Raw genomic sequence first — 27,382 nt, 5'->3', positions numbered from 1 at the left:
ATCAGGTGATCCTCCCAGGTGGAGCTAAAGACAGCAATATCATCCAGATAAGCTGCACAAAAGTCATCCAACCCAGTAAGGACTTGGTTCACCAACCTTTGAAAAGTGGCAGGTGCATTCTTCAAACCAAAGGGCATTACCACAAACTGATAATGTCCACTAGGGGTAGAGAATGCTGTTTTGGCTTTTGACTCCTCAGCTAGTCTGATTTGCCAGTAGCCAGCTGTCAGATCAAATGTGCTCAGAAACTTGGCAGAAGCCAATCTGTCAATGAGCTCATCTGCTCTTGGAATGGGGTGAGCATCTGTCCTAGTGACAGCATTGAGGCCCCTGTAATCCACGCAAAACCTCATTTCTCTCTTACCATCTTGGGTATGAGGTTTTGGCACCAGGACTACTGGGCTGGCCCATGGGCTCTCTGATGGCTCAATCACTCCAAGCTCCAACATCTTTTGCACCTCAGCCTTGATGCAATCCCTGACATGATCAGGTTGCCTGTAGATCTTATTCTTGACAGGCAGACTGTCACCAGTGTCCACAACATGGGTACACCAGTCAGTTTGGCTGGGTGTGAGTGAAAACATTTGCCTGTGAGCCTGCAAAACTTGTCTGCAGTCCCTCTGTTGCTGGTCAGTGAGGCTGCCTGCCAAGGCTACTCCATCAACTGAACCATCATCAGGGTTCTGGGAAAGCAGGTCTGGGAGAGGGTCACTCTCTTCCTCCTGTTCCCCATCTGTGGCCATGAGCAAGCTCATGTCCTCCCTGTCTACAAATGCTTTCAAGCGATTCACATGGATTACCCTGTGAGGGCTCCTGGGTGTTCCAAAGTCTACCAAGTAGGTGACTTCCCCTTTCTTTTCAATAATAGGATAGGGTCCACTCCATTTGTCTTGGAGTGCTGCTGGAGCCACTGGCTCCAGTACCCATACCTTCTGTCCTGGTTGGAACTCTACCAGCACAGCCTTTTGGTCATGCCAAGCTTTCTGCAATTCTTGGCTGGCCTCCAGGTTTTTGGATGCTCTTTCCATGTACTCAGCCATCCTGGAGCGGAGACCAAGTACATAGTCCACTATGTCTAGTTTGGGCTTTTTGAGAGGTAACTCCCATCCTTCCTTCACCAAACACAATGGACCTCTCACAGGGTGGCCAAACAAAAGTTCAAAAGGGCTGTAGCCAACCCCCTTCTGTGGGACCTCCCTGTAAGCAAAGAGCAGGCAGGGTAAAAGAATGTCCCATTTCCGCCTGAGCTTCTCTGGTAATCCTTTTATCATGCCTTTAAGGGTCTTGTTAAATCTCTCCACAAGCCCATTGCATTGTGGATGATATGGGGTGGTAAACTTATAGTTTACTCCACATTCCTTCCACATTGCTTTTAGATAGCTGGACATAAAATTTGTCCCTCTATCTGATAGTACCTCCTTAGGAAAGCCCACTCTTGAGAAAACTGCAATGAGGGCTTTTGCCACCACAGGTGCTGTGGTGGTCCTTAGGGGAATAGCCTCTGGGTACCTGGTGGCATGATCCACTACCACCAGTATGAATCTGTTCCCAGATGCTGTTTGGGGGTCCATTGGACCCACAATATCAATTCCAACTCTCTCAAAGGGGACCCCCACCACAGGTAGTGGTATTAGGGGGGCCTTTGTTGTGCCACCTGACTTACCACTGGCTTGGCAAGTGACACAGGAGCGACAAAACTCCTTGACATCCTCTGACATGTGAGGCCAGTGAAAGTGTGGAACAAGCCTGTCCCACGTCTTGTTCTGGCCTAAGTGTCCTGCAAGGGGAATATCATGGGCCAAGGTAAGGAGGAATCCCCTAAACTGCAGAGGTATCACCAACCTCCTGGTCATGCCAGGCTTGGGGGCTCTAGCCTCTGAGTAAAGGAGTCCCTCATCCCAATATACAGTATGGGTACCTTGGGCATCCCCAGCAGCCTCAGCAGCAGCCTGCTGTCTGAGGGGTTCAAGGGAAGGGCAATCTAATTGAGCCTGCCTCAGGTCTGCCCTTGAGGGTCCCCCTGTCCCCAGAAACTCAACCTGGTCAGGTTCAAGCTCCTCAGAGACAGTCTCCTCTTGGACTGCAGAATCAGTTTCCTCTGAAACCTGATCCTCAACCTGGGGTAAGGTGGAAGGCGAGGCCTTTCCTCTCTTGCTCCTTCTCTTGGGTTGTGGCTGGTCTATTGTCTCAAGATCCACCACTGGTTCAGGAAGGCACTTCTTAGCCTGAGCCCTTGTCATGGCAAGGACATGCTCTGAAATCCCTAGCATTTCTGCATGAGTCCTGTACTCCACTTCTGACCATGCTGAGCTTTCAAGGTCATTGCCTAACAGACAGTCTACTGGTAGGTCTGCACTCACCACAACTTTCTTTAGGCCATCAACCCCTCCCCAGGAGAAGTTCACAACTGCCACACTATGGGAGGTAGTGGAGTTGCTTGCATTGGTTACTAGGTAGCTCTCTCCTAGTACAATCTGTCCAGGGTCCACAAAGCCAGGGGTCACCATGGTGACACTAGCACATGTGTCCCTGTAAGCTTGAGCCAGTTTCTCATTTATTAAGGGAGTCTGCCTGTATTTGCCCAGGTTAGTGGGGCTTACTGCAGTGGGCAACTCAATGTCCACATCATACAGGAGAACTGCCTGTGTAGGGACTCTGACTAGGCCAGATCCTACTTCAATACCCAGGGTCAACCCAGCTACACCCTTGGACTGTGTTCCACCACTGCTTACTGTACTTGGGGTTGCAGTTGCTTTAGGAGCTGTAGTGGTGGGAACTGGATTTGCCTTGGTGCACTCACTGCCCCAGTGTGAAACTGATTTGCAGGTATTACACCAAGGTGTCTTTGGACCTTTGTTCTTCTTCTTCTTGTTACCATTTTGGGAACCACCCTCCTTACTATTAGTTTGGGGGCCTGAAGACTTCTGGTCTTTTTCTTTATCTTTCTGATTCTGATTACCACCCTTCTGGTCTGTTTTCTTCTGGTCACCACCTTGGTTCTGGGGTTTCTGCTTAATCCTTGTTCTGACCCATTTGTCTGCCTTCTTTCCCAATTCTTGGGGAGAGGTCAGATCAGAGTCAATAAGGTATTGATGCAACAGCTGGTTTGTACAGTTATTAAGGATCTGTTCTCTCATCATAAGATTGTACAATCCTGTATAGTCTGAAACTTTACTTCCCTGTAACCAACCCTCCAAAGCCTTAGTGGCACACTCCACAAAATCAGTCCAGTCTTGAGTCTGTGCTTTCTGGGTGTCTCTGAACAACAACCTGTATTGCTCAGTGGTTAGGCCATACCCTTCAATGAGAGCACTCTTCAAAACAGAGTAGTTTTTGGCATCCTCAGGTCTAACTGTGAGGAGCCTGTCTCTCCCTTTCTCAGAAAAGGAGTACCACAAAATTGCAGCCCACTGGTTCTCAGGAACCTGCTGTACCATGCAGGCTCTCTCAAGAGCAGTCATCCATTTGTGGATGTCATCCCCTTCTTTAAAGGGGGGCACAATCTTGGTCAGGTTTCTATTGTCATAGGCCCTGTCTTTTTCTCTTGGAAAATTGCTGCCACCAGTGACATCTAAGCCACTTAATTTCTGCTCTCTTGCCAAGGCAAGTCTAGCTTGAGCCAAGGCTACCTCCTCCCTCTCTATCTGGAGTTTGACAGCCCTCATTCTGGCCCTATGCTCTAACTTTTGAGAAGCATTCATGCCTCTCTGTGATTCCCTGGAGGCACTAGAAAGATGAGAGTCTCCTGAGGGAGATCTCACTCTTCTGTTGCCTGGGAGAATCATTTGTTGGGATCTGGGGAGGTGCTGGCCCTCTCCATTTCCCAGTAGGTCCAAGTTGGCCTGGCTAAGCCTACCAACTGGAGCCTGGCTACCCTGATCCTGTACTTCTAAGTCCTCAACTTCTGAGTCCTCATCCAAGTCATCATCATCCTCCTCTTCAGGGGGATCAACTGCAGGGGGGTTCCCTCCAGTTCCTGTATCTAGGGAAGCTGCTTTTGCCCTCTCTAAGTCATCCTGTTCTAGGAGTCCTATCAGGATTAGGCAGGTGGGGCTTCTGCCCCTTTTTAACCCTCTTGCTTTGCACAAGACAATCAAGTCTCTGCGGGTTAGTTTGTCATATCCAGAAGTTGCCTGGGTAGGGTCAACTGTCACAGGACTAGACCCTGAGGCCTTTCCTGTGTCGGACATGGTTACTAGTGAGGTGTAAGTGGTGCACTTACCTACACTAAGTGTTTTCCTACTGGACCTTGCTAGTGAGTTGTAGTCAGGGGTGTGCTACTCCCTTCAACCTACAACTACTAAGTTCAGTAGAACTTAATATGCTAAGCTTTTGATTTTATATGTACCTAGAGGTACTTGATGTGATCTTTCAATTTGATATAAAGATTGCAATGGTAAAACAACAGCAAGCTCAAATCCGCACCGCTGCTCACCAATGTGAGAAGTTGGCCTGGTAGGGGATGTTTCCAATTCTGGAACCACCTACTACCTGACCAAACAATCCCCTTATGGTGTCTGGTTGTAAGTCAACCTTATTAGACAAGCTATCCTAGTGGTAGCATGGACTAAGCAGCCTAAAGGCTTAACTTAAGAGGTCGTGTTAAGCGAGCTGTTTTACCACATACAATCCTGTAATACCAAATGAAGGGACACCACACAAGTATATATTATAAAAATATATGTGTTTATTACTAAAAACAATCCCCAGTATTCTTTATGAATAAAGGGGCACAAGCGTTAAATCAAAAGCACTGTTTAAACATACAAAGTTGCACAATTATGGATGAGGGCAGGGGGCCACTCAAACCATATACTAAACAAGTGGTATAAGAGAGGCCACTCGAACAGTGGTTAGGCCTAGGGCCTAGGGAATCGCTGGGAGCAGTCAGGACAAGCAATGCTGAAGTCGGGAATGGCCCTCGGGATTCGGGAGATGTGCGGAAAGCGCACGCATGCACCAATGTTAACCAATGGTGCGTAAAAGTCAAATAGTTAAAGTTTAAGGACACTTCCGCTGAACCTAGAGGAACAAAACTTAACACACAGACCCTAGAGGTGTGCACCAGTGTGGGAACACCGGCGGAGCAAAGTTACCTCACCCACAGGAAGTGGGTGCACAGGGTCGAAGTGGCGTCGGGTTTTGACACGCAGGCTCTTGGTGCTTGAAGCTGAAAGGGCTGCAGGCAGGGTGAAGACGAAGTGTCCGGTGGAGTCCAAGGGTGGACTCAAGTTGTAGAGTACCTGAAAGCAGAGGGGACAGAGTCTGGGTCACTCAGCAGTGACCAGGGTGGAACCAGGACGGAACCAGGCAATGTCGGGCGCAATCAGGTGGTCGTCGAGGCGCTTCTCTTCGCTGTCACGTGGGCTCTGGGGCATCTGCGACGTCCAGGAGCAGGTCACGATCTGTCCCACGCAGGCTCTCACCGTCGGTGCAGTCGGCTTCCGGTTTGGAGCAAACAAGCCTTGGTAAGAGCAATCCACGCGGGATTGGAAGATGGCGTCTCACTCGGACCAGGAAGGTCAGAGTCGGGGCTCCCTTTCAGGGGAGCTGGTGTGGATCTGGAGCAACCAGAATCACGAGTCTTCTTTTGTAGTTCGTCGGCACAGGGACCACAAGCCAGCTGGCAAGTGACCGGGCCAACGCGTTGAGCCAAATCGTGCCAAAGGGCCCCACGCAGCACTCGTCGAGTGTGGAGGGCTGAACTTCGGCTCAGGAGTAGCTCAGGGTGGGGGCTTCTCAAACCCCGGTGTACAGCTTCGAGGGTCACTCGTGGGCTGCACGGTCAGCGTCTCGTGGTCACTTCAAGATGGCGTGCCCCACGCTTCCGGTCGCCTCCACGGGTCTCAGCTTTGCAGGGACTGTGGATCGGGCTGTTAGAAGCTGGGCAGGCTTGATCTCGTCGATCTCAGTCGCTCGAGTTCCGGCGGGAACTGCAACTAAGTAGACGTCGAGGGCTGGATGGTGCCTGCTGCTGCAGGGTGGTCACTCCTTGACCACAAGGGAGATTCTTCGGGCTTCCACGTTGAGATGGAGGGCGAAGGGTCCAGAATATCGTTTCAAATGTTTCTTCCAGGAAATCTGATGTGCATTGGCACTGCTCCCACTCTTATTCGAATCTGGTGGGCGTGATTACCTGCTAGGTCCCCTCCTATGGGTGGGACCCAGGAAGTGGGTGGATACACCCCCTTCCTTTGATCCAGGCCGCCCTGGCACGAGGGCTGGAGTGCCCCAGAACCGGTTTGGCCGGATTATGCAAGGGGCAGCCTTGTGCGCCCCAGGCAGTGTCTGGTTTCTTTCAAACCTCCCTGCTACAATACACTATCTCCTGTCTGGAGGGCGGTGACACCCTCCTGTGACAGGAAACCCTTTGTCCAGGACCCCCTTGACTGGGTTTCGGTCAGCTCCAGGGGTCCAGACATTTGTCTGTGGCAGAGGCATCCATTTTGGGGATCTTAAGGTCTTTGGAGAAATCAACCGCATTAAAGTAAAGTAACATGTCTTACCCCTCTAGAGGGGTGGAATGCCATCCCCGTCGCCAGAACTGGCGAGGGGATGGTATTCCAAAGCGTATGACACCTTACACGACATGTTTTGATAAAGCCAAACCAGAGTTGCTAAATAACCGCGAGGATTATAAGGCACTTAATAGTATATGGTATGGCATTATCCTGAAACAGCTTAGGGATTTGTTCCCGACGGCTGCAGACAGGCTCAGCTCATGCTAGAGCTCCATCTCACATAAAAACCAAGCACCCAGCCTCCAGGATTGGTGAGGCCTGTCTATAGGAGTGGCTCCCAGGTTTACATGTGTCCAGATATAGGTTTAGACATAGGTATACTATATCTAAGCAAGGGGTGTGTACACCACCTTACCCCAGCTGAGTGATCAGCCAGTTGTGTCAACTTAAGAACCAGCCAGGGGTGGCAAAAGATATGCTGCAGCCCCTGGTAGGCCTTAGTGGCTCCTGTGCCCTGTGCACCTATAGTGCATTCTACAGGGGCTGACAAGGAGTCCATTTCCAATTGGTATGTGCCTATAGCACATGTGTCATTAATTTAGTGAGAGAACAGCAGGCTGGGGGTCTGATCAGCAGGCCCACAGCCTCAGTAGTCGAAAACCAGTGAAGCAAAAAGCAAAAATTTGGGGTGACCATAGGATAGCAGACCCTACTCTCCTACAGAAGGCCTCTACTTACTGAATGTATGGGAAGCCACAGACTTGACTCAAACAGAACGCACATGAGCGTCCCTAGGGTTTGTCCTTGCCAAGAGGAATGTAGCGCAGGGGAGGGGGAATCGGAGATTTGCCTAAGTTTTCAAAATGGGCCAACGACATGGATAATGCTATGATTGCAGAAAAGGATGTATTGAAGCATAGAGGTTGTCCTGCGAAGTGGGACCACAAGTGGGCGAAATGGAATACGTCATGAGGTGAACTATTTATATCTCCCTCAGTTGAACTGCGGACACGTGACCTGGACATTGATCTCCTCAATATTTAAAGTTGTCTTTTTTGTTGTTGTTGGTTTTTTTTTTTTTTTTTGGTATTTTAATATTTTTTTTTGCAAACAAATCAGATAGTTCAAGTTCAATATTTGTATAGCGCAATACTCACCCAGAGGGTCTCAAGGCGCTTGAGGGAGGGTGGTACTTTACTTATCGAATATCCAGGTTTCTAGTTGTTTTCTGAAGGAGAGATGGTTCTGTGTAAGGCGGAGGTGGGTGGGGAGAAAATTCCAGGTTTTGGCCGCTAAGTAGGAGAAGGATCTGTCCCCCCCCCCCCCCTCCCCTCCCCCATGGTGGATCTATGGATGCGCGGAATTGCGGCGAGGGCTTGATTGGACGATCGTAGTTGGCGGGTGGGGGTGTAAAAGGACAGGCGCGTGTTGAGGCATTCGGGTCGTAGAGGGCTTTGTGTGCGTGGGTGAGAAGGCGGAACGTTATTCTCTTGTTGACGGGGAGCCAGTGGCGGTCTTTCAGGTGATCGGAAATGTGAGCTTGGCGGGGGATGTCGAGTAGGAGTTTGGCTGAGGCGTTTTGGATGCGTTGGAGTTTTTTCTGTAGTTTGGCTGTGATTCCGGCGTAAAGGGTATTTCCGTAATCCAGTCTGCTTGTGACCAGTGCGTGGGTGACTGTCTTTCTTGTTTCGGTGGGGATCCAACGGAAGATTTTTTTGAGCATGCGTAGGATGTTGAAGCATGATGATGAGACGGCGTTGACTTGTCTGGTCATCGAGAGGGAGGAGTCCAGGATGAAGCCCAGGTTACGTGCGTGGTCCGTAGGTATGGGTGCGGTTCCCAGGGCCGGTGGCCACCATGAGTCGTCCCAGGCAGAGGGGGATGAACCTAAGATGAGGACTTCTGTTTTGTCAGAGTTCAGTTTTAAGCGGCTGTTCTTCATCCACTCGGCTACTTCTTTCATTCCTTCGCGTAAGTTGGTTTTGGCGGTGTTTGGGTCTTTGGTGAGGGAGAGGATTAGCTGGGTGTTGTCTGCGTAGGAGATGATGTTGAGGTTGTGTTGGCGCGCGATGGATGCGAGGGGGCTCATGTACACGTTGAAGAGGGTTGGACTGAGTGATGATCCTTGTAGTACGCCGCAGATGACTTCGGTGGCCTCTGATCTAAAAGGGGAGAGGCGGACTCTCTGGGTTCTTCCGGTTAGGAACGAGATGATCCAGTCCAATGCTTTTCCTTGTATTCCGATGTTGCTGAGGTGTTGTATGAGGGTGCTATGACATACTGTGTCGAAGGCTGCGGAGAGGTCAAGTAGGATGAGGGCAACTGTTTCTCCGTTGTCCAGTAGTGTTTGAATATCGTCTGTTGCTGCGATGAGGGCGGTTTCGGTGCTGTGTTTGGCTCGGATGCCGGACTGTGAGGGGTCGAGAGATTTGTTGGATTCGAGGAAGGCGACGAGCTGTCTGACGGCTTTTTCAATGACTTTGGCAGGGAATGGGAGGAGCGAGATGGGGCGGTAGTTCTTCAGTTCAGTGGGGTCTGCTGTGGGTTTCTTCAGAAGGGCGCTGAGTTCGGCATGTTTCCAGCTTTCCGGGAAGGTAGCCGAGTTGAGGGAGCAGTTGATGACGTCTCAGAGATGGGGTGCGATAGTGGAGTCTGCTTTATTGAAGATGTGGTGGGGACAAGGGTCGGTTGGTGATCCTGAGTGGATGGAGTTCATCAGGCGGATGGTGTCTTCAGTGGTGATTGGGTTCCAGGCGCAAAGGTTGTACGAGGGGGGTTTTGGTTTGGAGGTGGGTGGAGTGGACTGGTCTCCGGACTGGTTTTCAAAGCTGTTATGTATGTCGGCGATTTTGTTGTGGAAGAATGAGGCGAGGGAGTCGCAGAGTTCTTGGGAGGGAGTGATGTCGTTGGTGCCGGCGGTGGGGTTGGTAAATTCTTTGACGATGTTGAATAGTTCCTTGCTGTTGTGGGAGTTGTTGTCAAGTCGATCCTTGAATGCTGATTTCTTGGTGGATCGGATCAGTTGGTGGTGTTTGCGGGTGGCGTTCTTGAAGGTGGCCAGGTTGTCAGTGGTTGGGTTTTTTCTCCAGGCTTTCTCGAGGGTGCGACAGAACTTCTTGGATTTCTTGAGGTCATCGTTGAACCAGGGGGCTTTTTTGCTACCTCGCTTGATTTGATGGTTTTTCAAGGGTGCTATTACGTCAGCGCTGTGGGTTATCCATTGTGTGAGGTTGGTGGCTGCTTGGTTTGGGTCCGATGATTTGGTAGGAGGGTTTTGGTGAAGCAATGTGAGGAGCTGGTCGGTAGTAATTTTGTTCCAGTTTCTTCGGGGAATTGGTTGTGGGTGGTTGTGGGTCGTGGTCTTTTTGTAGTTGAAGTGAACGCAGCTGTGGTCCGTCCAATGGAGAGCTGTGGTGTGATTGAAGGGGATGTGCTTGCTGGAGGTGAAGATTGGGTCGAGCGTGTGTCCGGCATAGTGGGTGGGGGTGTCAACAAGTTGTTTGAGTCCGAGATTGGCGAGGTTGTCTAGAAGGGTGGTGGTGTTGCTGTCGTTGTTCTTTTCCAGGAGGAAGTTGAGGTCTCCCAGTAGAATGTAGTCCTCGGAGGGGAGAGCGTGTGGGATGATGAATTCAGTGATGTCTTCGCTGAATTGTGTGCGTGGTCCTGGTGGCCTGTAGATGAGGGTGCCTCTGAGTGTGGTCTTGGGGTCGGTGCGGATCTGGAAGTGAAGGTGTTCGGCGGCTGCGAGTTCATCGTCGGAACTGGTTGTGATGCGGATGGTGTTCTTATGGACGATGGCGATGCCTCGTCCTGTTTGGTTGATGCGGTCCTTTCTGATGATCTTGTAGCCGTCAGGGATGGCTATGGCGATGTCGGGTGCAGATGAGGCGTTCATCCAGGTTTCTGTAAGAAAGGCGACGTCCGGCGAAGTGGTGTCGAGTAGGTCCCAAAGTTCAGTGGCGTGTCTGTGGACCGAGCGGGTGTTGAGCAGGATGCACTTCAGGTGGTTAGTATCGGAGCTCTGTTTGGAGTTTGAGGATTTGGTGCGGGTCCTGATGCAGTCGAACTTGCAGGGGTGGCAGGTGAAGGGTCCATGGGTGTGTCCTGGGGCAGCTTGGTAGCAGTTTGGGAGACGGCTGGGGTTGAGTGCTGAGAGGGTGGCGGCGTCGTACGTTATGCGGGAGGAGTGGGTATTGCGGGGGCCAGGGGGTCTGGCGCTGGGCGTGGTCCAGGCGTGGACGGGCTTACCTTTGGCGCGCATGGGGTGCGATCGCTGCGCGTGAACGCTGCGCGCTAAAGCATCTGTCATAAGTGGATAGTGGAGGGGGGTGGGGCGAGGGAGGAGCAGCTGGGAGGCGGGAGCGGGGCGGAGAGCCGGGCTGGGAAGGCACAACTACAAACAACAAAATGGCAGCAAGCCAAAAGCTACACAGGGCGAGACCTCAAAAATCGGTATTAAAAGGGAAGCGTCACCGGCACAATCAGGCACAAATAAATCAATCTGCTAAAGGCAGCAATGCACAATCGAATAATAATTAAAGCGCAGCTCAGCAGGCAGTATAGCGCTACGATTCAAATAGTCAGGCACGAATAAGGCACAAATAGTTGCTGGGGCAATGCGAGCAATGGGCAGCTGATATTAAAGGCAAAGAGCCCTCTGGCAGTATAGCGCTACGATACCAGTTTGTGAGCAGGGAGCAGCGTGAGGAGCGACCGCTTCTGAGGAGCTCAGGACGGTCACAGCGCTAGGTCGAGAGGGGAGAGCCTAACCTTTCTGTGGGAGGGAGGAGCAGCTGGGAGGCGGGAGCGGGGTGGAAAGCCGGGCTGGGAAGGCACAACAAAATGGCAGCAAGCCAAAAGCCACACAGGACGAGACCACAACAATCGGTATTAAAAGAGAAGCGTCACCGGCACAATGAGGCACAAATAAATCAATCAGCTAAAGGCAGCAATGCACAATCTAATAATAATTAAAGCGCAGCTCAGCAGGCAGCATAGCGCTACGATTCAAATACAGTTAGGCACGAATAAGGCACAAATAGTTGCTGGGGCAATGCGAGCAATGGGCAGCTGATATTAAAGGCAAAGAGCACTCTGGCAGTATAGCGCTACAATACCAGTTTGTGAGCAGGGAGCAGCGTGAGGAGCGACCGCTTCTGAGGAGCTCAGGACGGTCACGGTCGATTATTTCATTGTACATCATAGAATATAAAACATGAAAACAAAATCAGGTTCTCCAATAGAAAGATCAAAAAAATAAAGAAAAGAATAAAAAGGGGTAGTATAAATTTTGACAAAATTACATCACAAACTTTATTAATTAGTTTCCCCTTGAATCCATTGTTGTATCAGAGCCCAAAATTTCATCCCCAGTTGTTTCCTTTTTCGTCCTTTTGTTGCATAGATAGCAAGTTCAAAGTTAAGTTTGACTAGTAAGCGAACCCTCCACATAGAAAAAGAAGGTGGTTCAGGACTAATCCACTCCTGGGCGATACATGCACGAAATTCGGACATCATAATGAAAATCAAAGACCGTTGTTCTCTTTCTATGGAGTCTGATGATAATCCAAATAAGATCAACTCAGGGGTGAGAATTATTGTTCTCTCTAATATGATCTGAATACATTTCTGATAGTATACCAGATAACTTGGTACAGGAAAAAAACATATGTGTTGCGTCTGCTCCTATCAGAGTACAGCGATTACAACGTATACCAACAGTAACCCCCCATTTCATAACTTTAGTGGGTGTATAATAAAGATCGAACATAACCATGTAATGTTGAGTTTGTGATCGCCCGGAGAATAAAATGGAGTTGGCTAGCTCAATTGATTCTTTAAGCAGAACATCATTTACTCCTAATTTCACAACCCATTTCTGTTGAATCACAGATAGATCATCTGGAAGGTAAATCATAAGTAAATTATAGAAGTAGCCAATTTTTCTTTTAGAATAGAGACTGTCTATCAATAAAATCTTTTGAAGGCCTTGTCGATCATTCGAAGATAGCGAGTTTAAAAAAACTATAAAGCTGTAAATATTTAAAATAATCATGGGTTGTGAGTTTAAATTTAAGTTGAAGTTCAGAAAAAGTAGTTATACGATTATCTAACCATAAATCACCCAAGTGGAATATACCATTATTTTTCCATCTATTCATCACAGGGTCTCTGAATATAGGGGGGAAACGGTGTGGTGAGTTTAGAGGAGTATATCGCAACAGTTTTGGAATCCCAACCAGTCTCCTTATAATTTTCCATGTTTTATATGCAGCAGTTATGATCTTAAATTTCAGTGCCTAATGCAAATTCATATATCGATGAAGTATGTGCTGGTGAGGTCGGGGCTTTATTACCTACAATTAAAGGGGATATAAATTGTAGTACGGCTGCGATAAAATAGAATAGAAAGTGTGGGATGGCCCATCATCCTCTAGATTTTGGTAGGATCATTTTTTTAAAGCTCTCCGAATGCCCTTGTATCCCCATAAGAATCTCACTGACATTTTTTCTAGTTGTTTGAAAAAGTCTAATGGAAATTCGAGTGGCACTGTTCTAAATAAGTATAAAAATGTTGGTAGGATTAGCATTTTTAAGACGTTATTCCTACCGTGTAATGATAAATGTAGATGATCAATTCGTTCCAGAGTGGAGTTGGCTTTTTTCAAGATTGGAATATAATTAAGTTTGGGAATATTAGAAATTGGGGTGGTTAATTTGATTCCCAGATAAGTTGCTTCAGAAACTATATTAATTCGGGGCGGGGGATTTTGACCAAGATAAAGTATTTGTGTTTTGGATAGATTTAGTTTATATCCTGAAAAGGAACCAAAAGTTGCTGCCAATTCTTCAATTTTGAAAAAAGCTTTTTCGATATCTTTGGTTACTACCACCACGTCGTCTGCATATGCGAGGGCTCTGTAGCGAACACCTGCCACCTCCACCGGGATAATATCCTCTTCCTGGTTTAATTGATTAAGGAAGATCTCGATATATATGGCAAAGAGAAGTGGAGAGGATGGGCATCCTTGCCGCGTTCCTCGTTGAATAGGAAATGAAGCAGATTTATTAGCCCCCATTTTAACACATGTCGGATTTTGATACAGACCCTTCAAAGCTGTTATTATACCTGGACCAAATCCCTTCATATAAAGTAAATCCCAAAGATAAGGCCAGGCCACCCTATCGAATGCCTTTTCGGCATCCAATAGGGTGAGCCCGAGTGATGTATTAGTGCCTTCTGCCCAATCCATCAGGGCAATGATTCTGCGAATGTGATCTGCTGTGTCTCTATTTGGAATGAACCCATGCTGCCATCGGGACACAATTGTAGATATTATTTTTGATAGTCGAGAGGCGAGTATTTTAGAATATACCTTCCTATCAGTGTTTATTAATGATATTGGTCTATATGATGCAGGGTTTAGAGGATCCTTATCCTTTTTAAGAAATGTCATAATTACAGATTGAGCCCAAGAGGCTGGTGGTACACCTCTCTGTGCCTCGCGAAAGATAGTGAGCATATCTTGTTTTATAATATTCCTAAATATCTTATAAAATTCCAGCGGGATGCCATCGGGTCCCATAGCCTTCCCTATTGCTAATGACATTAGTGCTTTTTCAATTTCCTCCCATGTAATTTCTGACTCTAAAACTAGCTTTTGATTACTGGAAAGAGATGGTAAAAGATTTGACCTACCGAAATTCGTAAAGAGGTCTGAGGAATAAGATATATTGTTATATTGATATAGTTTAAGATAGAACTGACTAAAAACTTCCAAAATTGATTCAGGTTTATTATGTATCTGCCCTGTTCCATCCTGTATTGAGTTTATGATGTTAAAAACTTCTTTCTGTCTAGTTCTCTTAGCAAGGATTTTTCCTGAGTTTTCACCCATTTCATAAATCTGAGATCGAAAAGTTGACATCTGTTCCGCCAGTTTAGACGCGAAGGTTTCATATAACCGCGCTTTATAAATAGCTAATTAGTTTCGATGTTGGTTGTTGGCTGTGTTAAGGCAATTGCTGTTGCTAATTTCTTCTCCCAGTCCAGAACATTTTTGTAGCTTAGACCTATTTTTTGCCGAATAATTGTTTGTTTCTTAATAACGTACGATAGTGATTCTCCACGTATCCTTGCTTTGAATGCGTCCCAGACATTCTGAACAGAAGCCGTTCCCCTATTAATATCAAAACATTCTTTTAACCATTTTGCCATTATCTCTAAGTAATCAGAATCAACTAACAGTTTACGATCGAATGTCCAGGTTCTGACTTGGGATGTAGAGACCATATTAGTTTTAACTTCAATCAATATTGGGTTATGATCCGAGATTATACGTGGATATGTCTCAAATCTAGTATCACCAAGTAATGCCATTTTAATAAAAAAGTAATCTAAGCGCACAAACCTTCTGTGTGGAGAGGAGAAGAATGTACACCCGGGTGCCAAAGGATTTTTTTCATAAGCTACATCAGATAGGCCATAATCCATTATCATGGAGCGGAGTGCTTTATACTTTTTTTTTTTTTTTTTTTTTTATTTTTTTTTTAACCACCTTGGTAGGATACACTATCACGTATATTCAGATTGGGTTCTATATAAAGATTTAAATCTCCGCATAATATTAGAGAGGGTGACCAACGGCTAATTCTAAATTAAAAAAGTTCAGGATACCTGGATCATCTAGGTTTGGAGCATATGCTGAACAAATAGTCCATAATTTATTATTAATTCCAATCTCAGTAATTGCCCATCTACCATATTGATCTGCCTTACTCCGAATAGAATTTCCTAAGCCTCTCCTAATTAAAATTGCCACTCCTTTTGTAGTTGTCCCTTGACGTGTACATACCACTAAATTCAAGCCCAAATCCTTATACATCTGTCTGTCATTCCACGTAATATGAGATTCTTGGATGCACAAGATATCAATCTTCATAGTCTAGATAATTTGTGCAGCAATCCCCCCCTTTTTTTTTTTATTATTTAACCCAAAAATATTCCAAGAGCATATTCGTAATTTCTCCATCTAATCAGGTATTATCTGCATAGCATGCATATCTTTCAAAAAAATTATCAGTATACAAGAGATCCAGTTGAGAATCATATAAATCTCTACACTCAAACAATGGTTATTATGCATCAAATTATACTGTTTGCTGAGAGAACAAAAGAAAACAGATAATCATAATAGTCAAAGTAGTACATTTTCTGATTTTGTTTGCACCCCCCCTTCCAAGCCCAACCCACCCCGAGCTCAACCCGAGCCAACCCCCCCCCCCCCAGCAACCCCACCCAAACGGGGCAAAGGGACTTTCCAGTCCATAACATTGATGACATGATAAGCGCTGAGTGGCTCACGTCACAGGCTCTCTTCTACAGTTATTTGTTCCTTATCTAGATCCAGTACACAGTTAAAGAAAATTATAGTACCTCATCAATCAAGTAAAGATACCGGTTAAACTAGTGAAAAGAGAGCACGATAGAAAAACAAAAGCTTTTTCTAGTAATGCTAGGAGCTCCATGCTCTAAGGATAAGAACCATGGAACATTTAGACACAAGAACCGCTACATTAATCACCTAGAGAGTAGTCATATCAAAACGAGGCTAATAGCTCTTTAGCTGCCCCCTCCGAAGTTAGAAAATAAGAGCGCTCTTTGTGAATTATTTTGAGTTTAGCAGGATTCAAAAGAAAAGCTTGGGCACCCTTAGCTTGGAATAAAGGTATAAGCTGGCGTATCTGCCAGCGCAGCTGAACAGTGACATGGCAGTAGTCTGGGCGCACAAAAAATTCCAAGCCTTTTCCCTTGCGCTTCCTATTAGGCCTAGCTAGATCATAGAGTGCTTCCCTAGCCAAAAAATTATTTAAAGAAATCAAAATCGCTCGCGGTTTAAGAGTTGAGTCTTGTCGAGCGTTTTTGTGGAATGGGAATCTATGGGCCCTCTGTATTTCAATCTCCCATCTCCAGTGGCTTAATTCTGGGAAGGCCTCTGTGAATAATTCCGTTACAAATTGTCGAGGATTTGTCCCCTCCTTTCCTTCTGGTACACCTAAGATTCGGAGATTGTTCCGGCGTGACCTGTTTTCCAAATCCACGAGCTTCCAATTAATCTCTTCCTTTAACCCTTCCATTGCCAATATTTGAGTCTTTTGCTGAGCCATAGAGTCTTCAATTACTGAGATCCTGCTTTCTGTCTCTGTTACTCTCGCAATAGTTTCATTAGATGCCTTCACCACTTTTCTTAAATTGTTTTGTAGTTTTCGTACTGCTCCCTGGTACGTAGATTTTCTGCTCTTGTTTCTTCTCTATGATGGAGCATAACCTGATATAGAACATCTAATGTAATCACAGGTGTCTCCGACCCCTCTGAAACAGCTTTAGACGTTTCGGGTAGAGTTGATGTAGAGGGAGAGGGGTACCCATTACCACCTTGCATAGTGATATTTTAATTTTCCTCATCTCCCCACTCCGGCCTATTTGGAGATTCTTTGGCGTCCGAATCTTCCGCATTACTAACATAGTCTTGCCCGGGGTCAGAAAAAGATTTTTCAGAATCATTCAGGTCTCTTGTCTATGTCTCTCTCTGCACCATCAGAATCTAAGGCTTGAGACAAGTCTGTCATTGAATAGAAATTACCAGCAGAGTCGATAGACTCTATCTTCCACTGGAATCAATGACTCTGAGAGTTCTGGCATCCCATGTATTTTATCAGAGATTGGGTTTATTTCAGTAATTGGGTCTGCTGATACAGTAGTTAAGCTGTTGTTAGAGCATGTAACTGTCTGTAGGTGTTTATCCTGCATATTACTTTGATTATTTACATTTTTTGAGGCTACTGGAGGCACAGGAGTCTTTTTAGTAAACATCCCCGGAACCTTGGGAATAGCACCAAGCCTACATCCCCCAGAATTCAGCGTATTTGTAGTTTCTGAAGCTGAAACATTATGTATAGCAGGAGCTGTAGCAGGAGATATAGGGGGGCTGGAGGGATATTTTCAACCACATCAGCATGAGCATTTGCAGAATTCACTGTTTTAAGAGTACTCACATTTTCAGCTAAAATTCCCTTAGTCTGACCAGAGTCTTGTGCTGCGGCGGTGACTGCCCTTGTCTTCGGTTTTTGTGGTCTAGGTGCTGCCCCAGTAGTCGGGTTTTTTGGAGCCATTACAGCTACAGCCGCAGTTAAGCAATCCCCTTTTTGTATTCGATGTCCGAACTGGAGCAAGTCCTGTTGTTCTACCCGCGTTCTGGTATGCCGAGTATACCGCTCTGACTGCTCCGGGTGTTTCCGTTGTTCTCGGCAATCCGACTGCGAAGCCAGTTGATTTGCGTCAGGTGCGTTCAGCGAAGATGAGGGCAGAATCGGCTGTAGCCACACCGAACGAAGCGACCGCTGATAGATCTTCCAAAGATCAAGCTGCATGTCAGTCACTCTCCAGCCCCCGTAAGTTTTTTAAACAAAGCAAAAGTTTTCCTCTTCAGCCCCTTTTTGCGTGGATTAGCGCGGTTCAACGCCTAGATGATGAAATCATAAGGAAGAATAGAGCCGGACGGGAGCCCCGTCTCAGTGCTGCTCACTCGGACGCCGACGCGTCCGCCATCTTGCCCCGCGTCTCTCATTTAATGTTGTCTTGAATCAAGATTTAAGATGTGTGTATGCTTATTTACCTTTGTCATTGTACAATACTATCATGTGACTTTGTGGCCCGCCACTGTACCATCACTATTGTTTAATAAAAACGAGAATAAAAAAGAAAAAATAAGAATGAGTACCGCTACCTTTCTGTAGTCGGTAAAAAATTTGTGTTGAGACGTAGTTCGATGTCAAAAGATTAACACAGAATACTGCAAATAAGGATTTGAAAGGGACGCCTTAAACATGCCACTTCCAAATACCGATTTACAAACCCAAACTGCGATTCTGTAGAATCGCAGTTATTGATTTTTGTACCTACCAAAAAGCTTTTTAATGGTCACAAACGGCCTGATTCTGCGAGTCAAGTCGTTTCTGACCTCAAAAATGCTTTGTACGTTTGGCCCTATATTACACAACGGAGCATCTTCTTACTATAAGGTCTCTCCCTGGGTCAGCAGCTTATTTATGACCTGTGTCTACCCGTACAAGGGAGGGCTGTGAAACAACCTTACCTGCTCATGCATGCACCCATCCCACTTTATTTTCTTTGGTTTGCTTATTGTTCAATGTCCAATTGCTTATCTTTGCCCTGCCAAATATCCACTGTTGTGGGCCCGAGGATGAAACAACATGAATTTCAAAGAAATGTTTCTATAGTAAAAATGGCTGTTAAGGCAAATCATTTTTTTTGTTTTGAGGGCCACTAAAAAAACCTTTTAGAGGGTTTTTGAATCCCTGATTCAGACCGAATGTAATGTAATGATTGTATTTGCTTTTTCCTAATCCCTGTGAGGCAAAGGCTTTATTATCTTACTGCAATCTCGTTATATCAACCTTTTCAATTTCACTTCACAAATGTAAGTTTTTTTTATCTATATACATAATTGTTGTAAGTATATTTGTGTGTGTGTATATTTTTATTTATTTAATTGAAAAAAAGAACTTTAATCAGAGTAACCTTTCCAAGTTATGATAATGTAGTCTCTTCCGGACTGTTTAAATGCTTAATTTCTATACTGCAACGCATTCACATCAAAACAGTGAAGCGAGTACAGGCTTCTCTTTGGCCAAGAAGCAAAGGCTTCAATGGATTTTTTTTTTGCAAGAAATACAGAGCTCATTTCGATACTGGCATTAGAGGGTAAAAAAGGAATTGCTGCACCTATTTTACACTAATGCTGATTGCGAGTTGAGCTCTGAATGTGCTTTCTGGCTCAGTATTTGTACTCTGGTTGACCACCAACCCATTTACCTCAAAATACAAAGCGTTGGGCCATATTTTCTACCACTTACGCAAACACCCAAGGGCTACAGTACCTTGTTACTTACACTCCACTATGCCTTTCCGTGCACACTGTGCACACAAGATTCCACTGTAGTAAGCTAGTGTATTTTCTGCCCACACCTAATGTATATTGGGAAATTTCTATGCCCACCAATAGGTTCATGGCCGTCACCATTCATGAATATATGAGCTACCTCTAAACTCTTCTTTCCCTGGAGATCATACAACACTCATTCTCACACTAGCATACATATAGTCTCAATTCCCCTTATATCCATTACCTTGAGAGCCACAGGATCACGCATACTAGTGGCCATTTTGAACCAAGTGCACTAACTCAGGGGTTGCCACAGAGCCCATATTCATACGCTGCTAGTGTAGGTGTCTTTCTGCTCATACAACCCTAGGAGTCATGGAATGCTACGTGCATACATGCAGACACACGCACAATAGCGCTTATCTGAGGTGCCGTTCTAACCGCCCTACCTCTGCATTAATTCCCTTGGGAATCTCACACCTCTTTATGCCTACAGAACGGGGCAGAAGACCCCGACTACTGAGCTAAGAGATGCATTCAAAACTGACCCCTCTATGACGACCTAAAAATCAGAGGCGACTCAGGCGAGAAGAGACAGCCTGCACCAACTCAATTTTTGGTCATTCCTCATGCTTCTGAGAAACCTAAGAAGCTGCCCTCTTACCGGAGAAAATGGGACCCCTCCCACACACAGGTACCCTGGTAGGATTGCCCGTAGCTCCTTTTCTATGCGAACCTCTTTCAAGACACAGTACTATTTAAGTTGTAAATTTCAGTCTGAGGGAGCAGGAGCCCCGGATCTCTGTGCTTGGTGTAAGGCTTATTATAATCTTTGCAGATACTGTCTAATTTTGTAGTCTCAGTGATCACAAGGTGTAGTAGACCAATTGGGAAAGGTGCTGTAATAGTGTCAATGTAAAAGATTTTCTCTTTCTCTCTCTTATCCCCCCTACAATAGCCAGCTTCTGATGAGACAAAGTCTGAGCTGCTTCCCAGAGGATGGAATACAAACAAAGAATTGTACACCCTGCGGTACCGCTCTACAGATGATACCTCGGAGATCCTCCTGAAGGCCATAATGGTTGAGAGCAGCATAATTATTAATGCAATGGTGAGTCCTTCCACTACTTAACAGTAAAAGTGCAAGTATGCAGCCTAATTCATAAGTATTTTTGCCACGGTCAAGTAGCAAAGTAATTTGATCAGGATGAGTTCTGTTTTGGTTTGTAAACTTTTATGGTTATGAAATACCACGAAAACAGATGGAAAGAAGTTCCTACTGCACAGATTTGAATGTAATAAAGATCCTAACCCATTCACCTAATCACTATGAAATGGTACCACATCCTGCATGAAATTGGCCACCAATGTTCTTGAGTTATTGCCCAAAGTAAGAATCTGGCTGTCGGTGTGCCAGAGAATTATGCCCATTAGTTTCACCTGCCAATAACCTGTAAGTGTTACATTATGCATGCCCACCTTCCACCCTAATATTGTTCACCTGTACCACACAATCTTGCCTGTGATTCTACATATTACCCAATTCTCCCAGCCTAGCTGCAGGCCTTGCCATGGAAGCTCAATGTCTTGCTGTTCTGTTTCTGTTGTTTGCACAGAAAGACATCCACCAAACCCAATCAAGTTTGGTGCCAAAGACACGGAGGTCAGGGTTTTGTTCCCTTTCTGCTGAATACAGGACTATGAGTCATGGAAGGAAAGTTTGTGGCTCTGCTACCAACAAGCTGTGGCGGTACCAGTTTGCGGGGGCTTGTGATAGGAAGGAATTTTGGAGCCCCATCATATGCCACTGCAGCAAAGCATTTCCTCTTCATGTTCTCCTTTGGAGATATGTGGCTTTTAGTATCTTGGATCCACCCTGGCTATGTTATCCATGTTGTGTGCAAGGAATATCGGGTGAATTAATAGTCAGTTTAGTAATATTAAGGGCTTGCAGAGCAGACGCTTTGTTTAGAAGCAAATAATTAATAGGCCCCTTCGTAGCCTAGAAATTGCCTCTGTACCCCCTTGTTTATTTTAAAGCAAGAATACTCTCCATGCATATCAGGTTCATATGCCTCAACCTTGATAAATATCAGCTCACACATTGTGGCCCCCACCCTCTGCATATGTTCAGGGCATCCTCATTCTTGCTGCCATAACTTCAGTCAAAAGCATTTTGCTCTTGATCAGTCTGTGTGTGTTTTTAGGTCTCGCCTGATGTTGGCAGCGTGCATGAGCTACTCTCGCCATGCGAGGGCTTCTTGGAATCAATACGGATTCTAAAGCTTTCAGAGGCAGACTTGAAGCCCCGCCCATCGTTTCCATTCACGGGCGTCATCCTCCATGTTAAACGCTGGCTCACGATTGAAAAGGAGGCTTCTTAGTCCCTACTTGTTACCGCCCTGTCCACTTTTGGCACCCGCCCACCGGGATTGGATCTCTCACTTGTGGCGTTACACACTCTTCTTCATTAGCTGCTACGCACTTTATTTTTCGCACAACGCAGACAGCTTGTTTAAAATGCGCCTCAGCATGCTCCTGGTGCCACCTCCCTCAGGCCAAGCCTCATTATTCAGTGCGCTTTTAGTTTGAGAATGCCGGCCAGCGCCACACCCTGCACTTGCTAGATGCTGCCCCCGCATTCACCACCATGCCAGTCACAGGATTTGGCCCCCCCTTCAGAGAAGAGGATAAGGAGAGTGACTGCTGGCATTCTAGTCCTGAAGAGAGCTTACAAATAAACGCCGTTCCACCTGTACATGGTCAAAGAAGTCCGCTTTCGCCTCCTGAAGGAATTTAACACAGCTCAGAAAACCACCAATAATTGAACCGAAAGGGGCCTTTGCTTTTCCCAGTCTCCCTTGACCACTGAGAAATGCCATACACATACAGGTGAATGTTTAGATGGCACCTGGGCTGGAGTCATCGTTTATTGTGTCGTCTCCTCCAGCTGCTGGTTTGAAATATTCTAGTTGCTGTCGAACCGAATATTCTCCGTGATAGCTGGACATCCTGAAGTTATACCTGCTGCTAAGACTACCAAGGTGAACAAATGCATACTTGCACATTGATTCCAATAATAACGGTTTACAGAGTGCACACCACAAACTGATATGCCTCTAGCCAGCTCAGTGGCAGTTTATCAACCACAGAATGGTGAAAGGCCGGACTTGAAAGCATGTGGTGAAGTGCTGGACAGTTTCAGGAGACTTGTGTGAAATTGCTGTACATGGATTGATGTGGGGTCCCAAACGATGTTTTACCTAGGTGACGTAACTGTGTAACCACCCCCCCCCCCCCCTTAACAAAAAAAAACAAGAAGTCTCTCTAAAATAGATTGTTTGGGGCGATGCGAGGACTTGGGATCTTGTCACCAGTTGTTTGCTGAAAAGATTATTCCTGATACAAGGTGCTTGAACCAGATTTGGGTCTGTGGGTGACTAGGGGTTGGGGAATTACACGTCAGGAATGCAGCTGCCTTCACAGAAGGACGGGACATATTTCAACACACCCTTCTTGGAAGACCAGATTAGAGGCTCTGTGCGGCCGCCGGGTATCGTGTAGCCTGTGTGTCACTGCTCCATGTCCCGCGCCCGGGTGGCATGGGCCTCCGCGTGTTGCAATCGGTGGGTGTGCTGAGGCTTCAGAATGAACTCTGAAAATATCAGGTCTGTGCTTGTTGCAGATGTACACATCCATCCGCTGTCAGTGAAGAGAACTGTCTGTGCATTGGCCTCTCAGGGCAGGTGGCTGGAGTACACACCTCCAGTTCCCGTGGTGGCACATATCAGATCTTCATTACTTAGTATGTTATTTTGAATCTGGCAGTGCCTCTTTGTTAACGTTATTTTCGGTGGAGTTGCCGAGTGCTCGCAAATGTTCAATGGATTAGGCAAGAACCAGAAATAGTATTAAAAAATTCCCAATGCCTCCAAAGATTATCCTTTCTGTCTTCTTTTTACTGTAGTACTCCCTGCTCTTCTACCTATCTCAGTTTGCCTCACTTTCTTCTCCTCTTCTCGCTTTCTGCCTCATTCGTTCCATACCTCTTCCCAACGCTTTTGCTCCCCCTTCTCACCCTTTGCTCCCACCCTCTCTACTTCCTGGTACCGACCTCTCCACCCATCTGCAGGCTTTCTTTCCTTGGCCCACTCCCACCTCCATTGCACGAGCTATGTCCGCAGTGTCCGCCCCCTTTCCTCTTTTCGGGACACTGTGTCCATCCCTACTCCTCCCGCTCTCCTCCTTCCCCCATCCCCACCTTCCATTCCCTCCCCTCACCTATTCTTACATCCCCTCTCCCCCCTGTTTTTACCCCTCACCTTTCTCGGTTTATAATTCTCATTTTCTTCACTCCATTTCCTGGCTCTCCTTCTTTTTCTTCATCTTTCCCAGCCCTTGCTCTACCTCTGCTCTCGTTTCCTTTCCTCCCTCCATCTTCCCTCTATAATGTATCTGTCTTCTTATTCGCTTTCTCGTATTTTCTACCCTCCGCTGTTCTTGTCTTCCCACACCTTCTTTGCTACCACTCTGCGTCTAAGGAGCTCTCGTGGCTTCTCCTTGGTCTTCTGTTGGTGGGACAAGCAGTCGCTGGGATTCCCGTTGTATGGTTTTCTGTTGAAAGTTGGGCTCAGGGGAATTGGGCACAAGAGACATCTCTTTTGTGGTCTCTGGTCAGGGAAGATTTTTTTAAAGGGGTGAGAGGAGGAGGGGCGATAAAGATACAAATCTGACATCTCGCAGAGCAGAAGAAAAATGAGAGTTTGAAATGAGGACTGACCCCGTGGTGAACTCGTGGATGCTTAGATAAATAAGACAACACGTCGGCGGGGGTGGTCCGTACCCAATGGGGGATGTCCATTTGAATAAGATGCAAGGCCGTATAAGAACAAGGAAACCTGAAGCGAGGTGAGCGATAAGATTAGAACTGGAACCAAAAGGAAAACGAGCATTGAACATCCAAAAGGCCTCGCCTTTAATTAAGTTAAAGCCATTTGCTTTGCTAATGGTATTGTATAGCAAAGCAAATGGCTTTAACTTAATGAAAGGCGAGACCTATTGCCTTTTTAATGCTTGTTTCTAGCTGTCGCTCTACAATAACACAAATCATAGAAACGGACCAACTCCTGACGCAGTCCCCACCCCAGAAGAGAGATCAGGCTGCTTAAGATAATGCTGCACTCTCATTTCTTTACGAGGAGATTGCTTTGCCTGCTACCACATTGTTATGGGAGGGCAGATTAAGAGACTCTGCCGCTCTCCTCGGGTACCTTTTGACATGCATATATCTTTGACAAAGCTGACTGGCACAGTTACAGAATATTCCTTACATTATATTGGCAATAGCGGTTACTCTCTAGTGGTTCTTGAGGCAGAGTCCAGTCTCCCACTTTCATAACAGTGCAGCAAGTTGATGCATCCACATGCCATTGGTTTGCAGCTGGTGAGCCATATAAAGAGTGATGTGGTTTGGTGGTTCGTGGATTTTCAAGCCTGAGCACTTTTTGTATAAAAATGGTTGTTTCTGCAAGAGTAGGCATTTAACTTTGCATTGGGAAAAGATTTACAGGTGAGGGAAGTTTTTCTTCGTGATCCAATATGCAGTCTTTTTGTGTGAAGCAGGAGATCATTTGCGGCTCATTTCAGTGTGTCTTTCATTGACCCTGTGTTCTAAGGGACCTTGCGGACATATCATGCTGATCTGCTGTTTGTGGTGTTGAGGCTAAGTCTATATCACAAGTACCTCACCGCATCTGGTGGGCTAAAATCTAGTCCCTGACCTTTCTGATTTTGCTACTTTCATACAGTTACATTCTTCTTTTTTTTTTTTTTTTTTTTTTTTTTTTTTTTTTTTTTTCTCCTCAGGATCCTAAACTGGAGCAGGTGGTGGACCTTGCACTTAATGTGGCAGATTACATCGATGGCGAAAGCTTGAAGAACTTCCACAGGTATTTATTGTGCTCCTGAAGATCTTCATCCGATTTGAGGGACTGCCTGAGTCTGTTATCTAAATTGTGTGGGACCCGCTGGTGCTGAAGGCACTGTGCAGACCTAAATTACGGGTCAATATATGAGGGCGCTCTCTACCGGATAGCCTCTCGAGTTCAAGGGGCATTTTGGAGTGCAAGGGATGTTCCTGCTTCCCAGAGAGTAGGATGATCATCCTACTGTACATTGAAGTTTGGAGAGGGTGTAGTATTTTATACTAAAAAAACATAACTAGACAATGGACGAACATCTTATAAAGCATTCATCATTTAAAGCAATTGTCTAATAAAGTCCCATGAAGACCCTTTGTCAGTGGGACAGTTTTCATTCCAGTAATATGTTATTGTGCTTTCTGGCTGGGTGCTCCAGTGTGAAGATGTGTCTTCCCGCTCGATCTATAAACTTTCAATCAATACAGCACACATTAATTACTGTAATTCATTTTTTTAATATAAATATATTTAATTTAATTTTGTAATTCTCTGCATTATCGGCAGGTAGGCACAAGTATTACAATCTAATATTACGTTAATTCCTCCAGTGCCAAAACCCAGTATCACATCCATTCACGAGGAATTGTTCTGTACATACTTTCAGTTTGTTTTTGAGTTTGTGAACAGACAAAACCGTGACCCCTAAAAAGTTCAAAGTGAAACAATCACGGAAAGTACATCGAACATAAAGTGCATAATCTTGGATAACTGCGGTGAAGGTAAGTACACAATGGATTAGGGTGGACAACTCAGTCTATGCACCTGTCCAATTTTTTTGTTGCTAGTGTGTGGGTACCAATATCGCTTGTGTGAGTAAGGCCCACAATGTTTTTTAAGTAGAGATCAAGGAGTCATGTACAGTGGGCAGGGGAAGATGACTCTTTCTGCTGATGGCTTCATAGTAATTTAATCTGATCGTTTTTCTCGCTCACATGGCTGTCGACATGTTTCGACCAATATTGCTTCTGAGGCCTCCTCAGGACAGTGGGTGCTGGTATTCCTATTTGGGGTACTGTTGGACCTAGGGTTACCAAGTCACATAGGGTAGCCTGGCCTAGGGTAAGACAGTCAGATCCTAGAAGCACACGTGTAAAGTTTGCGCTCCACCCAGCAGTAACTCAATGTACTTCCACACAAAAACAACACTACACCAAATTTGTGGAAAAATATGGACTGGTTTATAAAAATAGCTTGATTCACTTTTTTTCTTTTTCACACCATTATTTCTCCTTTTCACTTTTAGGATTTGATATCACATTACAAAGTCATATTTTACTTCCTTCGTCAATTACATAAGGGTTCAGCACTAAACTTTACCTTGCATGAAAGTAGTTGGCAACTAGACAGGTTTTATAAAAGATAAATCGTTACTGGTATTTTCTGGGAGACCTTCACCTTGAAGAAGGAGTTCTCTAACACCTCCTCAGCCCTAAGCAGATAAAACATGGATCATAAATTCTGGAAACTAGTAAGCATTAATCTCTCTGACATCCAGATTTAGCCATACATTTAATTCTCTTAATAGCAACCCAACATGAGAGAATTCAATTTTCACATGTACATCGCCTCCATAGGATGCCTGCTCAGTTCCACCTATGTCTCACCCAGTTAGATTCAGAAAAATGCCCAAGTAATGTCTCGAAGTTGTTCACTTTCCCTGATAGGATTTAGCAATATTTTTACCCCTACTTCACTTCCTCACTTTTATTAAAAGCACTGTCTAAAGTTTACCCCCCAGACTTGTTCTCAGTCAACCTCAGCGCTCTACTCTTTTCTCGGTTCCACGCTGGTAGTCGGTGCTGACACAGGCTCTCCCTCACCAAGCTCTTTTAGGCACTAGCAGCACCCATTCAGACTCGGCCACGCTACTCACAGTCTTACCAGGGGTTTTGTTTCGTCCTGGTCCCACAGCTCCGCTCACTTCACTCACCCCGGCGCTCTTGTACTGAAGAGCCCTCTGACCTGGCGCTGGCAA

The 27,382-nt window shown here is 45.8% G+C and overlaps 1 protein-coding gene across 1 annotated transcript in view; it reads left to right on the top strand.

The window, feature by feature from the left end:
- PSMF1 (proteasome inhibitor subunit 1) overlaps nucleotides 1-27,382 on the top strand; it is a 118,698-nt gene that overhangs the window by 17,625 nt on the left and 73,691 nt on the right. The window contains exons 2-3 of the mRNA XM_078651714.1: nucleotides 20,385-20,537; nucleotides 25,292-25,374. Of these exons, the coding sequence (XP_078507840.1) occupies nucleotides 20,385-20,537; nucleotides 25,292-25,374 (236 nt within the window). The remainder of the gene's footprint in view (nucleotides 1-20,384; nucleotides 20,538-25,291; nucleotides 25,375-27,382) is intronic.

Source organism: Lissotriton helveticus, chromosome 7, assembly GCF_964261635.1.
Source record: "Lissotriton helveticus chromosome 7, aLisHel1.1, whole genome shotgun sequence".
Lineage (NCBI taxonomy): Eukaryota > Metazoa > Chordata > Amphibia > Caudata > Salamandridae > Lissotriton > Lissotriton helveticus.
This window is presented reverse-complemented; position numbering and strand designations above follow the sequence as displayed.